Here is a 15,546-nt window from a genome sequence, read left to right on the forward strand (position 1 = left end):
ATTCTCTTTCATGTACAATGTTGACATTGTGTATTAATTCCTGTTATTTATAAAACAGTTCACGATTCAAGAAAAGAATACTCTGTTTTAGATTATAATTTGCATAATTTATGTAATTTAGGAAATAATAAAAAAGGATATCCTAATCATTTTATGACAAGTTTCTTCTCTTTCGTACACTAAGTCTTTATTTCCAATTTTAGGGCAGTTCTGGTTAAATATATATTCTTAAATACTTTTTTCACTATATCGACATAATGTGAAAATTTATACAAATTACTTGCTTATTTGCAGAGATACAGCGTGTCTCTTTTTTTTTTTTTTACTCAAGGAACATTTGTGCCAAGTGAGACATTTGTACAATAAAAAATGCTCCGTTCAACCTCTTAACAAGTCTACTATTACAGGCTTTCTGATCTCATAACCTTTACTCCTGATCAGGGGCGTCGATCCATTTTTCAGATTGGGGGGGGGGGCAAAATCATTATGTTTCAAAGGCGGTCGATCGTACAAAACACACACACACACATTTATCTTTCTATATATATATATATATATATATATGACTCATGAGACACAGACACGTATCTCACCAACAAATTAATGCGAGCGCGGAGCGCGAGCTGATTTTTTTTTTTAGTATACTGACAGGAAAAGCGTGCCTGTTTATGACTGTTTGTAGTAATTCATGAGGAGGATATATAGCTCACTACACAGATAGTACGAGTGCCGAGAGTAAGCAGAAATTTCTTTATATTCTGACCTGAAAACTTGATATTTTAAGCATTTTTGGTACCAATGATTAAGATTGGTATCTAAAAGAAGTATAGATGCGAGCGCGAAGCGCGAGCTGAAAATTTTGATATTTCGATCTGAAACAATGTCAGTTTTATGGACGTTTTTTTATATAAAGAACAAGATATATCCAAGAAAAGATGATTGCAAATCAAGCAGGAGTTCTTTTGTGGCTTAGAACTGAAAACGGGATATTTACATTCACCTATTTAATTATGAAAAGTATGGGTTTTTGCTACAGAAATGATGCGAGCGCGAAGCGCGAGCTGAAAAATTTTATATTCCAATCTGAAAAGCGGACATTTTGAGCACGATTTTAAATAAAGAAAGAGTTGTGTATCTCAATCTCGCTTGCTAAACATTACAATCTTGTTTGTTTGTTTTTTTTGGGGGGGCGCATCTGGAATTATTGGGGGGGGGGGGCAAAATGATATGTTTGCCCCCCCCCCCATATTTTCATTGGTGGGGCGATCGCCCCCCCCCCCTGCCCCCCCAGGATCGACGCCTCTGCTCCTGATTGATAGACGCTTTCCCTATACAGCTTCTCCTCTGATTTTTCCCCTTCTTATTAAAAATGAAACGGAAAAAAATATTTAGGGCCTATTCATTATAAAACCATTGACATTTACGAACATTATAATCATACTCAGGCGTAAATAAATAAATACATACATAAATAGATAGATAAATAGATAGATAGATAGATAGATAGATAGATGGATGGATCGATGGATGGATGGATGGATGGATGGGTGGGTGGATGGATGGATGGATGGATGGATAAATGAATGAATGAATAAATAAATAAATAAATAAATAAATAAATAAATAAATAAATTTATAAATAAATAAATAAATAAATAAGTAAATACGTCTGGCCAAGAAATAAATATAGAGAAAAATGAAAAATTGGGAAAGTAAAGGATGAAATATAATGGCTAAATTTATTAGATTAGATTGATAGATTAGGATAAATTAGATTTTAGTATTGGAAATGATTGTAATTTTTGCTCACTCGCTTCACTCATTCCGAAGCAACATATTGTCGGATTGATGCAGAGGTTCGAGATTCGAGCCTTGCATGCATGGCCACTCACCCAGACGCGGATCCACAGCCCCCCCCCCCTTGAGAAGGAAAATTTAAAAAAATTATGTAAAAATGGCATCGGTGTGCCCCCTCTTTCGATATTAAAGACCTTTTTTTTTTACCATAACACAAAGACGCTGGTCAACACTCCAGCAACCGGTGTGTCCATAATGCATGCATTATGCAATAGCATAGCGACCTTGCGAAACACAGAAATACTTGAGCTGTGGCGTGTATTCCCTATGCACGTTCTGTGTGGCCCCGTCAACATCTTGTGCGTTTTTCTGGAGTTTGATCTTATTAACGGCAAATAAGACTGAAATCATCTCGTTTGGGAGATTGTAGCCGACCTTCTAGTCGAAGATGAGTCAAGTAGAATTGATCGAAAAGATGGAAAACGGCACTCCGGGCCACACCAATCCAGCAGGTGGGACCATCCAGTCCCACGTACTCAAATCGGATGAGTGTTCTCGTTCCGTGGCAGGCCACAATCCAAATGGCAGTGACCGGGCGAACCTACCTCCAACAATTCCCCCTCCACCAGTCGTGCATATTTCCAGACCATCTGAGGCAGATGGATCAGGTCTTGAAGAAAGCGGAGATGACAGTTCTGATCATGCTGATGGCAGGAGCAGTGATGAGCGTGATGAAAGAGTGCAACATGCTGATGGAATTGATGGCGCTAAATCAGACCCGGGGGATGACGATCAAAATGAAGAGTCGTCGCCTGTTAAAGATTGGAAACCTCCAGATGCAGATTTGGTTCAAAAAATTGTTGAACAAGTTGAATTCTACTTTTCAGATGCCAACATCGTGAAAGATACGTTCTTATTGAAACATTTGAGACGAAATAAGCAAGGATTTGTCAGCATCAAATTGATCGCTTCATTCAAGAAGGTACGAGGTTTGTCAAAGGATTGGAAGTCTGTGAGATATAGTCTTCAACAATCTGAGAAACTGATAGTCAACAATGAAGGAACAAAGGTCAAGCGAAAGGCACCCTTACCTGAGTATGATGAAACCACAAACTCTCGTACAGTAGTCGCTGTTAATCTGCCAATGGAAAACCCTTCTGTGGAAAAGATATCTCACTTATTTCAGCCATGTGGTGAAATATCCCTTATACGTATCATCAGGCCTGGAAACCCCATTCCCCAAGATGTGCGCAAACAGGTAGAATCACATACAGCATATAGCCAGAAAAAAGCTTGTGCCCTGGTCGAGTTTGAAAAGACAGAGAGTGCCCATAAAGCTGCTAAGATCATGAGTGATGAAGATAATTGGCGCACAGGTCTACATGTTTCTCTTCTCATTAACCGACCAAAGCAGAAAGAGAAAAAGGAACGCAAGTCCCATAAAGAGAGTCTCTCCCCTCAGACACAGCCAGCTGATGATGCAGCCTCAGTGGATGGTGATGGGGATGCCAAGAAGAAGAAACGTCGCCGTAAGAAGAAAAGGAACAGCAACCGTTTAGATGAGCTATCGTGTGATGGGAGTGGAGTCACTGGGACCCCTAGTTCATCAGATGTTGACAATCCTTCGGAGCACAAAAATGCAAGCAAGCCTATCCCCATTCAACAACAACGCAGTCCCAACCATTTGAGTCCTGCAACCACCCCTAAATCCAGCCCTTGTCCTAGTCCTCACGGGAGTCCACGTAGCCAGCGAAAACATGGCAAGTCACCCCTTGCAGCTTCAGGTGTTCGCAACAGTCCTAAGGGTAGCCCCAGGTGCAGCCCAGAGATGAGCCGTAAGAACTATGACAGGAGAGGCAGTGGTGGTGGCGATCACTCGGACAGCAGCAATTCCAGTCCATGGGTTCGTCGTCGCATGCTTCTTTCTAGCCAAGATAAGAGTCCTCTGGCAGCTGGTAGCAGTCCCTGTGGAAGCCCTATGCTTGGACGCCGCCAGATGGCCGATGCTGCTGGTATTATACGTAGTCCTCATGGCCCAGGAGGTGTGTCTGCCTTTTACGGGGGCAAAGGTCGAGGTAAACCACTTAATGAGCCTTAGGGTTTGCCCAACTAGAGATTTTTTGGGGTTGAAAAACAAAGTTATACCTACTCATAAGATATACATATGTTTACAAAAATATAAATCAGCAGTGGAGAGTATGAAGACTACATGTACATGTATACCAATATACCATACATGTACATGTAGGCCTAACTTCAGACTCTTTCCTTGAATGTTTGTTTGGATATTTTTTTCATTGTTTCATTGTAAAAACCTTTATTATGGCTAAATTCATTGGAAAGAGAACTGCCAAGTCCTTGCTAAGAAAAAGATTTTAATTCATTCCAACTATATGTACATGTACCTTGGAAAGTTCCATCTCAAAATGGACATACATGTAAATATGGATGTGACCATGAACCTTAAATGATTATAGTAAAACAAGACTTTTTCAATTTCCAGTCACTCTCCTATCCTAAATAGTTGTCTGCGTTTACTGCACTGCCTTGCACACATATAAACAGTTAAGATACATGTACATATAATAGAAATGATTTACAATGCCTGCTCTGCATCGAACAAGTTTTGAGTTATTGCATGTAGATTTTATGAAGTACATGTACATGTACATCACTAGTTTTATGGAATGATGTTCACTACATGTACATGTATGTACATCCAACTTTGTCATCATACATGTACATGTATGGTCACGATATGCTATGGTACTACATGTAGTACATGACTACATGTATACTAACATAACTTCAATTCCAAGGGAATTACAATTGTACATGTACGTATCTTTCCAAGTGCATACACATGTAGGTTACAGTGTTTGTTTGAAAGAGGATGCTGTGATGAGTTTCAGTTTCCAAAACATCAACAATTATACAAACATGTACATGCAATGGACAATTCTACATGCACACAGTAATGTACATGTACTTGTAAAACTGGAAATAATGGTCAAAACTATGTAGGCATGTATACAGTATTACAGTGTATGTACAACATGTAGGGCAGAGTTTTTAGTGCTTTACTGTGTATACATTGTACAGTTTTTGCAAAAGTGGAATACGTGTAGGGTAACAGAAAATCTATCAAATACATGTATCTATCAAAACGAATACTATATTCAGTTTGACGTTCTTATTCAAATTTTAACTTTGAATAGAATTTTAACAGTTTCATGTTTTTGAAATCACCAGTTTTACTGAAAAAGTACATGTAACAGGGATTGCTTTTAGTAGAGTGTAAGAAACTACATGTACTACTGCAGTTTTGTAAAGCTTGATATATACAAACTCCTTATAAATTCCCTGACGTTCAAATTAGTTTATTCAACATATTATTTGTATGCACTGCACAGCAGCACCATCTATACTGCATTTTCCAATGGATGTGAAAAATATTGAAGAATTTGGTATTCATTCTTTAGACTGAGCCAAGGAATTAAACATATTAATGTACTACAGATAAGTGTTATTTCTACTCTCAATTTGAAATTTATTTTATGCCTAATTTACATACTGTGCATGAACTTGTGCAATACATTTATCATTGGCTCCAAAAATGTATTTCTCTTTTTCACTTTTTTCTTTTTTTATTCAAAGAATGTCAAAAGAGCACATGTCATCAATAGGAGGGAATCATAATCCACAAAAAGTAAAGACCTGAGAAAAAAAATCATGAATTGTTTAATTCATGAACATGGAGTCATGTGTGATTGTCATAAAGTTGTCAAAGTAAAAAATCCTTTAATAGAGAAATCTGAGACAAAAGAAATAATAGTTTGAGAAATTAATATCTGTCTACAAATACAACTTCCATGAATCTTGTTAAGTACATGTATGTAAAAAAGAAAAAGAGTAGAGTTTTATGTTGTTTGGTTGAAATTATTCAATACATTACAGTATGTCATTGGTTTACTAATAATACAAAATTGAAAATTTATTCTGATTATTTTTCAGTCTTGAATATTTTGTTTACCTCTGTGTTTTAATGTACTTTTATTATTTATCTTTGCAAATCATAAAGGCTTTGCTTTATATTGATAAGCCCTGCATTTATTTTATACATGTAAATTACTATTTTACTGTTTTTTGAAAATATCATTCCATGTCAGCAGATTGTTAAAAGTGAAAATTATGTGAGGGGATATTATGGTTGTGACATAGACATAGTATATTTATTAATATCCACCAAAGTATGTTTGGTTTACAGATATATTTTACTTTTGCTGTACAAAGTGTAATTTTGTGTGATTTTAGGATTTTAGTGAAATTTTTGAAAGTTTCCATTCATCAAACAGCTGACCATCAGAGCTATGCAATTTGATGTGATGCACTTCTAGATCTAGAGCTCTACATTATAACATGAAGTCCACAAATATTAAAGTGATGTCCTTACCTATCGATTCTAAAGACAAGACTAATCCAGCATGATAAACCAAGGGTCAAAATACAACATTGACTTAAATTGAGACCTTGTAAATCATCTTATATTAGTGCAATGTTTGGAAATATAGCCCAGTATTAAGTAGTAACCCAGTATTTATTTCTAGATTCTAGTATTGTTTGCAGATTCTGTTGATTGAGAGACTAACTTTTTATCCGACTCTACATATGTAATTCTGCAATTTGAATCAGATGATGTTCCAGCTACATGTGTCTACACGTAGGAACTGTGTACACTTGCTGTATGTCGAAGACTGCAGCAGATACTTGTACAGTTTGGTATCAATTTTACAGTTAAAGTTAATTTTCTGTTATACACATGTACAGGTACAGGTATACTGAAGTGAAATCAATCTGAATGGCTTGAAGCAAGCAAGTTATGAAAAATGTCTCATTGATGGTATGTTACAAGTTAATGTTTATACTGGTATACTACAGAAATGGTGCATTTGATTTGCCAAGGATAAATTACTTGTACCCCCGGTACATACTTTTTGCATCATTTGTGAATCATAGTAAGATTTATGAAACTGGGTCCTTTTCTGAGACAGGAGGAGGGCAATAATTGAAACTCTACAGCAAGTTAGAATAAACAACCTTCAGGGGGGTGTTTCATGAAAGGACTTGTCGGGCGTTTTATCCGACAAGTCTCGTTTTATCCGACAGTTACCATAGGAACAGTGCCTCTCAGCCAATCAAAATCATGGAAAGATGTCAGATCTGACAACTTGTCGGATGAAAATATTGATGAAACGCTCCCCAGGTGTACATACATGTATAAACAACATGATTATTTATGCTCTCACAAAGCATGTCATTGACAGAATAGTCACTCTTGGAATACAATGTTAATTTCCATTTGGAGATATATGGAAATACATGTATCTGGTTTCCAGAATAGTAGACAAATGGTTTTTTTATGTGTTAAAAAAATCGAAAAAAAGAACAAAGTGTGCATTTTAATCGGTAGATGAAGAGAATTAAAGGAAGTGCGACAAGAAACCTGTATGACAAGATTATCTAGACCGTTACTAAGGTTACTAAGTTACATGTACGGTACCGAAGTTATAACACTTTCGTGCATGTATATTTGATTGTCCATGTTTCTAGGAAGCAGCCCAATTTACATCTATGTTTTATTTACTTAAGATATCATAACACATTTCCTTCAGATGTGGTTCTTCAAGTACAGTACTTCCTTTTTTTACAGATATACAGTAGTATAAAAGTGCTGTAATTTGTGCAAATCAAAAATCACTAAAGACTTTGGTAGAAGTTAGAAATTGAAAAGAAAAGAATGCACCTCAAAGTAAGAAAATGTGCCAAATCTATGAATTGCTAGTATGTGTTGTTGTAAAACTTGTCTTGATTCCGTGTTGTATGATTGCCTGATTATAGTTTTGGTTGGTCCAACTACATGTAGCATTCAGAAAAAAAAATCATATGCTTTTCAAATGTACAGCATTTCTTCTGTTAACTTTTTATGTTTAATAATAGCAGGGTCCACTGGGAGAACAGTTTTTGAAACTGAAGTGGCTTCCCTGGGTAAATACACCTATATTATTATTTTCTTGTTGGATTTGTTGATTGTAAGGTCTGGCCCTGGTAAATGAAAGTGAAGTAGACACCAAAAATTGGTGTTTTGTTTGGACTGCCATAAATGAGAATGAACTGATAATGATTTCTTATGATTAAGCTCACAATAATAAATGTTTCAGTGTTATAATTTTATCCCAGATAAGAATGGGTGCTTTGTATATGATTCAATGATTGTAATTTATTTACAGGACTAAGAGGAGAGGTTGTACAATTTTCCAAAAGCATGGAAAATATGGGGATACAAAGTGACATGCTTGCACTTCGTTCAACATTTGACAATGCTGGCTTAGACTTTGATTTTGATCATATTTGGTATCTGTAGCTGGGTGTTATTCAGTTCAAAAGTCTACAGGTAATCTACGAATGCAAAAAAATATATATATTGGACAAATGATAAAGAATTATTGACTTAAAAAGATCAAGTGTGAGATTCATGTCTCAAAAGTCCTAAATGTAAATTATGCAACTGTGATGAAATGTACATTCATATATGAAGATCATTTTTAGGTAAAGAGAATTTTTTTCTCCAAACTATGAAACATGAAATTGAATGATACCATAGCTATTCCTGTAAAGCTATAAGAAATTATTGTAAAATGTTTTAATGATTTGTTTTGTCAAAAGGATTCCTTTTCACTTATATATTATAAATGTGTTCATTGATCTACGTTTAATGTATTCCATACATGTTTTTGTCCATTGTATTATTCAGCTCTGTCAGGGTTTGTATGTTTTATTTTTTTGTTAGTATGCAATTTGTAATTTTCCTTGTTTTTTTTTTTAAATCATTGAGACTTTGCTTGTACATGTAGTTTATGTGCATTTATCCATAGTGTGGTGTATATGTATCCCCCTTTCCCCCCCCCCCCCCCCCCCGTCTCTCTCTTTCTCTCTTCAACCTATACATTCATGACCATGTACCATCATGTGTGACATGCATATTGATCTTTGACATATTTGCAAAAATATTATTTAAATTCCAGCATCTGTAATGTTTGTGGAAAAACAACCACATTCTATTGTTTTTATTTTTAATTTCTAATACATGTAAAAACATCCATGAATGGAGACAATAGACAAGTCTACTGAAGATGTTTTTGTAGGGTGTATATTATTATTATTAACTTGTGGAAGAAAAATTATGAGATGTCAACAAAGCGATTATTTAAAGAGAAGTTTCCATGATTAAACAATATTCTATTTTCTCTTGTATTGTGTTTGTTTCGTTCCTGAGGATTTAGGATGAAAGTTGTAATCTTTGCCACTTAAAGCAGCCCTATAAATATGGACACAAAATATATCTGTTTATTAAAAACAATATAGCACATCAATACTTCTGGAACAGGTGAATCAGGTAGTCATCGTATATGCTTTGTGTCCAGTACAAGACGGTGGATACCTGGGTATTAAGACGCATATTTCTTAGTCTATTCCATTTCTTCTAAATCTTAAGATTTTTATTGATCCTAGCAAGCAACAAGTAAACCTATATCATTGTTCACACCACTTTTTATTCCTCTCTTTTGAATGTTGCGAACTTAACTTTTTATATTACAGTGCGTGTACATAGAAAGTAGCATGACGTTTTTATTATTTTTTGTAAGTTATTGAGGTTGTACATGTATTATGATCGATCAATAGGATAAAATGTAAAGACTTGTTATTGAAAGTACCTATATGTTAACCTTTTGTTCTTGGTGTTTTAAAAAGACAACACGGCACTACAAAGTATTTCTGGGTCTGATTTTCAGTTATTTTGTGTGATTCTTCTTGTCATTTTACAATGTACATTAATTTGTCCAAGAGCAATCGGTCTACATTTTACTTCTCAGATAGTCCAGTACCACATAGACTAAAGCCATTTAGTCTACCATCAATGTGGTCTAATTACTGTTTGGTCTACACTACACTTGGTCTTATTCCCACTTAGTCTAATCCTCAGTCTAATGACCAGTTGGTCTCATTTCCATTTCATTGACTTGTTTTTATGATGTCAAATTTGGTTTATAAGCAGTTTATTTTGCCATGTATACATGTAGACTATGTGGTGTCAGACCAAGTAGGCTGATTGAAAATTGGACGGTAAATGGGCTACATAATTAGACCAAATGGTTTGGATGGAGGTACTTGGATTAGACCATGTGGGATGAGACCAAATGGAAAGTAGACATAGTGGATGAAGACCAATGGGCAATTTTACCAAAATTAATTGAAGAAAATAGGGAAGATGATGTTAACTGAAGTGATGGGGTGAGACACGTGAGAATGGGTAGAAGAAAGTTATTGGGATGAAACAAATAAGGGGGATTGGGAGAAATATCAAGGAGATAGAGGTGATGGTAATGGTGGTGGTGTTGATAATAATAATGCTCAATTCTTGTATAGCGCATCACACATAGCAGAGCATTCCCTATGCGCTTGATATAGGTGTTGGTTGTGGTGTTGATAATGGTGGTGTTGGTGGTGTTGATAATGGTGGTGGTGGTGGTGTTGGTGTTGATAATGGTGATGGTGGTGGTGTTGATAATGGTGGTGTTGGTGTTGATAATGGTGGTGTTGGTGTTGATAATGGTGGTGTTGGTGTTGATAATGGTGATGGTGGTGTTGATAATGGTGGTGGTGGTGTTGATAGTGATGGTGGTGGTGTTGATAATGGTGGTGGTGGTGTTTATAATGGTGTTGATAATGGTGGTGATGTTGATAATGGTGGTGGTGGTGTTGACAATGGTGGTGGTGTTGATAATGGTGGTGGTGTTGATAACGGTGGTGGTGGTAGTTGTAGTAATGATTGTGGTTGTGATAGTGATGATAGAGGTGTTTGGGATTGGCGTGGTGGTGGTGGTAGTTGTCATTATGGCAACATTTGATTGGTAGAAAGCAATGGAACAAACTGTAAGAAAATGTGAAGAAGTTGTGATTATATACAGATACAAAGAACTTAACTCACCATGAGTATAAAATCGAAGTAAATCTGAACAAGTTTATCTGGAGCGAGAAAGAGGTGAAGAAAAGTTTGAATGTGACGGGAAGGAGGAAGACACAGAAGGATTTTTTTTATTTTACACAAAATTGCATGCGATTCTTTTTCTGAGGATAATTTCATGAAAGGACTTGCCAGACGTTTCATCTGACAAGTAGGGGAAGGCGGGGTAAGTTATGACACTATTTTTTTGCATTTTGCATGTTAGAATTGATATGACTAGTAATATTGCAGTATTAAGTACCTTGCCTTTAGATTTGATTCTTGGGTAATATTTTTCACTTATATATACTTTTCTACCCCCACGCCGAAAGTCACTGTGATCTTTGAAAAAAAAACGATGTCAAATGGCTCAACTTGCCACATCTGTGGGGTAAGTGTTAATTGTGCCACCTTCTGGGGTAAGTTGAGCCACAATGTACAAATGTATGCGGGAAGAACCAGCATGCATTTTTTTTATCTAAAGTCTTTTCACTTGTTAATTCTTTAGTTTATATGAACCAACATTCTCTAAAAGTTAAAGAACTGTCATGTGAATTTGGTCCTTTCTGCCTGCATATCAATGGCCTTTTAATGTTTTTTTTTAATTTTATTATACATTACCATGGCTAAACTTGCCCCATGTTGGCGTGCTCAAATTTCCCCAGTCCAAACATCCACACATTTAATAACCATCCATCATGTAAAAGACTATGACAAGAGTGAGAACCTGGGCTAACAACATTGTTCTTATTTCTTTATTATATTTAAAGACATGTGTGGGTAAAAGCACTAATCTATTTCACACCCTTTCTTACTTTTTTGGCTGAAATTTGTATTTTTCCCTCTAAAAAACTACTTTTTGTTTCAAAGTTCAGAAACAATGTGGCTAAGGGTTATGTAACGGGTCATCAATACATGACACCACTACAATGTCTGACTCATTCATTATTGGCCTGGGGGTGGTAGCTCAACTTGCCCCTATGCTCAACTTACCCCGCCTTCCCCTATACTGTTATATCCAACAGTTACCATAGTTACAGTGCCTTTCGGCCAATTAGAATCAAGGAAAGTTTTCAGATCTGACAACTTGTCGGACGAAAACGTTGATGAAACGCTCCCTGGTGAACAGTTCAAAATAGAAAGATAGAGGAGAAGGAATGGATGGAGGGAAAGGAAGACACTGTAGAGAGAGAGAATGAAGGATGACTCCCAGGGATGACTCCCAAATCTCAAAAACACAAGATGCGACCCTGGCTCCTGTCAAGCGAAGGCTTCGCTTGACAGGAGCCAGCTGCGAAGGACGCCCTCTCTCGTCTTGAAGTGAGAAAGAGAGAGTTAAAGGAAACCAAAACCCAAGAAGAGAAGTAATCTTGTTGGAAAGAGTAAAATGAGAGGAACAATTAAAAAAAAAGTTTCATCAAAATCGGTTATGAAATAAGCAAGTTATGAGAGTTTGAAAACTCTTTTTTGTACTTTCTTTGCCGGGGCATCCTCAAATTCACAAACGTGCTTCAAAATGGCTGATTTTGTGGACAACTCTCCATTTGTTTTGTACACAAATTTTCAGATTTTCCTCATTATCTTTCAAATTGCATCTTGCCTTCTACTGAGCGCAGCATATGTCATGGGAAAATATAATCCACACCATATATGTCAAGGTCAGGAGGAGATGATATGAACTATGTAAATTGAAGGGGAAAATCTGAAAATATATATACAAAACAAATGGAGAGTTGTCCACAAAATCAGCCATTTTGAAGCACGTTTGTCAATTTGAGGATCCACATAGTAAGTACAACCAGACTTTTTAATCATCCATAGCTTTCTTATTTCATAACCGATTTTGATGAAACTTTTTAAAAATTGTTCCTCTCATTCTACTCTTCCACTTTGCAATGTGTGCAACCATGGACCTATTATAGGTCTATGGTGCAACTTAGTGACATGATGACTTTTTTATGTCTTTTTAATTTCATCAACAGAAAATTTACAAAACGTGGATAAAATAGACTGACATATTAATGAATTCCATTTAAAAAAAAACGAAGAAAACGCCATGGAACGGACCCCATCTCTGAGAAAAGAACCCGGAAAAAGAATAACGAATAAAATTAATGTTTAGAGGGAATAACCTTAACAAGAACAGATAAAATTGAAACGACTTTTTCCAACTGTTTTCCTTAAAAATGGTTTTAATCATTTCACCACTGGTACATTCTATGAAAAGGCGAACACATGGTTTATAAAATATCAGAAGTGCAGACATGTGTTTAAAGCTAATGAATTGAAATGTTGACAGTTTCTATTTTGGATAGACTACAAAATAGTATAAATTCATATACACCTTACCTATTCCCAAAACACTTTAAATTAATTTGTGCATATACTGCAAAAATGCCGGTGTTTATTTAACACCAGCCCGGAATCTATGTATGTCCACACCAGAGAAGTGTTAAACGACACCAATTTCGTTCTGGTCTAACACCAGATAGGTGTTTATACAACACCAATTAGTATAAAAACAGCATCGGTTTGATTCCAAGCTGGTGTTATTTCAATACTTCTCTGATGTGGACATATATAGATTCCGAGCTGGTGTTAAATCAACACCGGAGTTTTTGCAGTGGATTAAGCCAGGTGTTGCCCAACAAATAAAAAAAAGAAATCACACAAAATAAGGAATAAATGTACAAATCTGTTCGAAAAAGTCTATTTCACCAATATTTGTTTTATTCATATCCATTAAAATCTAAAATTGCATATATACTTCTTCACAAGGACAAGTTATGTCTACCTTTTAAAGTTATTGTTTTTAATTCTTAACAGATATATTTATCTTTCCTGGATATTTTCAAAATAATATTCTCACTGTAAAAAGCTAAAGATCCTAATTATGGTATCCGGAAATTCAGGTATTTTTCTCTTTTTGTTGCTTACATAAAAACTGTACACTGTGATGCATATATTTCCCCGGGAACCTTTCTTTCTTCTTTACTTTGTATATTGGGACTATACAGCTCATTAAATGTCATCTATTAGTGTTGAAAGTTACGATAAAATTATACAGAACTTAATGAGAACTCTCTCAACTATCACCAGTCATACATAATCATCATTTAAAGTTGGTAAAATTTGTAATGAAGATATCAATATGATATCTGGATATTTTTACAAACACATCGTTCCATATAGTGATCAACTGTGGGTGCCCAAAATATCTCAGATTGTCAATGCCAGATTTATCAGTGCTTTGGCGCTCAAAATAATTTAGAAACTGCATTGAAATTTAATATCTTGACCACTAAGACCACTAAAGCACGAGGCCACTGCTCTCCAAAGTTGACGAGGCAATAAATATCACGATTGTGATATTACTCTCAAGTCTATAGAAAACACATAAGAAGATTTCTAATTTATATAAATTTTATGGGGCCAAAGCTCTGGTAACAAAGTTGTCACATTTCACTAACGAGCAATTTCTCGCCCCCCCCAAAAAAAAAAATACGGACATTATATTTTTCACATCAAAGAGTCATAAAACACAAAACATTTTTTTGGGGAACTCATTAAAATACTCGTATGGGCTGAAAATTTCAAAATTTAAATCCAAACTTGTTTTGAGCATTAGTCTTCTGCGTTGAAAAGAGGTGCTTTTATCTAAATTACATTTGTAGAGACTTATAGGATATCCATCTTCGCATGAAAACGTCCTATCCATAGACATCGGCACCATAATGTATGTTATTAAATACCGCTCGATAGATCATGATAATGGTATTTCTTTCTGAAAAAAAAAGCTTGATAGACAGCATGGGAATCCTGGCGACTGGTGAGCATATCGTCGCCGGGGGGGGGGGGGCAGTCAAATATATTCTTGTACACCTGCGTGGCAAAAAAAAAACGCGTTGAAAGGGGTGGGTTTTTTCAGTTTTGGACAGGACGCGAGCCGCGGGTGCACTCGTTAAGGGTACTAGTATATCAAAACACCGATTTAAAAAAAAAAGTGGTTTTGAAAGATTGGTCGATGGTCAATCGCGGGGTCAAACGTATTTAGGGTATTTTTTTCCAAAAGTTCTTTGTTTAAGACTCGCCAAACATGTTTAGGGTATGTCTTTTCCACAAGCTTTTTCCCCGGGGTCATATTCTAGCGACAACTTGTTTAGGAGCCAAAATGTGTAAATAAGGCCGACAAAAACTTTTTAGGGGGTTATTTTGCACACAGATAAAAAACTCGTTTAGGGGGTGTTTGGAAATAATTTGGTAACGCATGTTTACAGCAATACATTTGACCCCCCCCCTGGATCATCGCACCAACCAACATTATACCCACATGGCACACAGTGTCATCGCAGGGATTTAACAGAGAATAATTGTCTCCGCTGTGCTTTAATTGATCCATGTCATGAAATACGTTAAGATGGAATGCGCTCGAATATTCGGTTATGCGCAGACGGACTATTCGTTTGGATTCGCGTTCCCTTTTGAGCTAGTAGGGATTTCTCGCTAATGCGGTGAATAACAGATTCAAGAACACATTAAATGTACTGAAAATGCCTGTGTAATGACAATGAACAGCTGGGAGGTCTTTGTCGAAAATTGGTGAACCGGAACAACAGTTTCGTCCTAAGTTTCGGAGATGGCGAAATATTGCAAATATGCCGTTTGTCCAGAGTCCACAGGACGAAACT

The 15,546-nt window shown here is 36.1% G+C and overlaps 1 protein-coding gene across 1 annotated transcript; it reads left to right on the forward strand.

Moving 5' to 3' along the window:
- Positions 1–2,101: 2,101 nt before the first annotated feature.
- On the forward strand, positions 2,102–4,279 carry LOC121416341 (la-related protein 6-like). The gene has a single exon (XM_041609908.1). It carries the CDS (start codon positions 2,246–2,248, stop codon positions 3,893–3,895), a length of 1,650 nt encoding a protein of 549 aa, XP_041465842.1. The 5' UTR covers positions 2,102–2,245; the 3' UTR covers positions 3,896–4,279.
- The last annotated feature ends 11,267 nt before the right edge of the window (positions 4,280–15,546 follow it).

This window comes from Lytechinus variegatus, chromosome 5 (assembly GCF_018143015.1).
Source record: "Lytechinus variegatus isolate NC3 chromosome 5, Lvar_3.0, whole genome shotgun sequence".
NCBI classification, from domain to species: Eukaryota; Metazoa; Echinodermata; class Echinoidea; order Temnopleuroida; family Toxopneustidae; genus Lytechinus; species Lytechinus variegatus.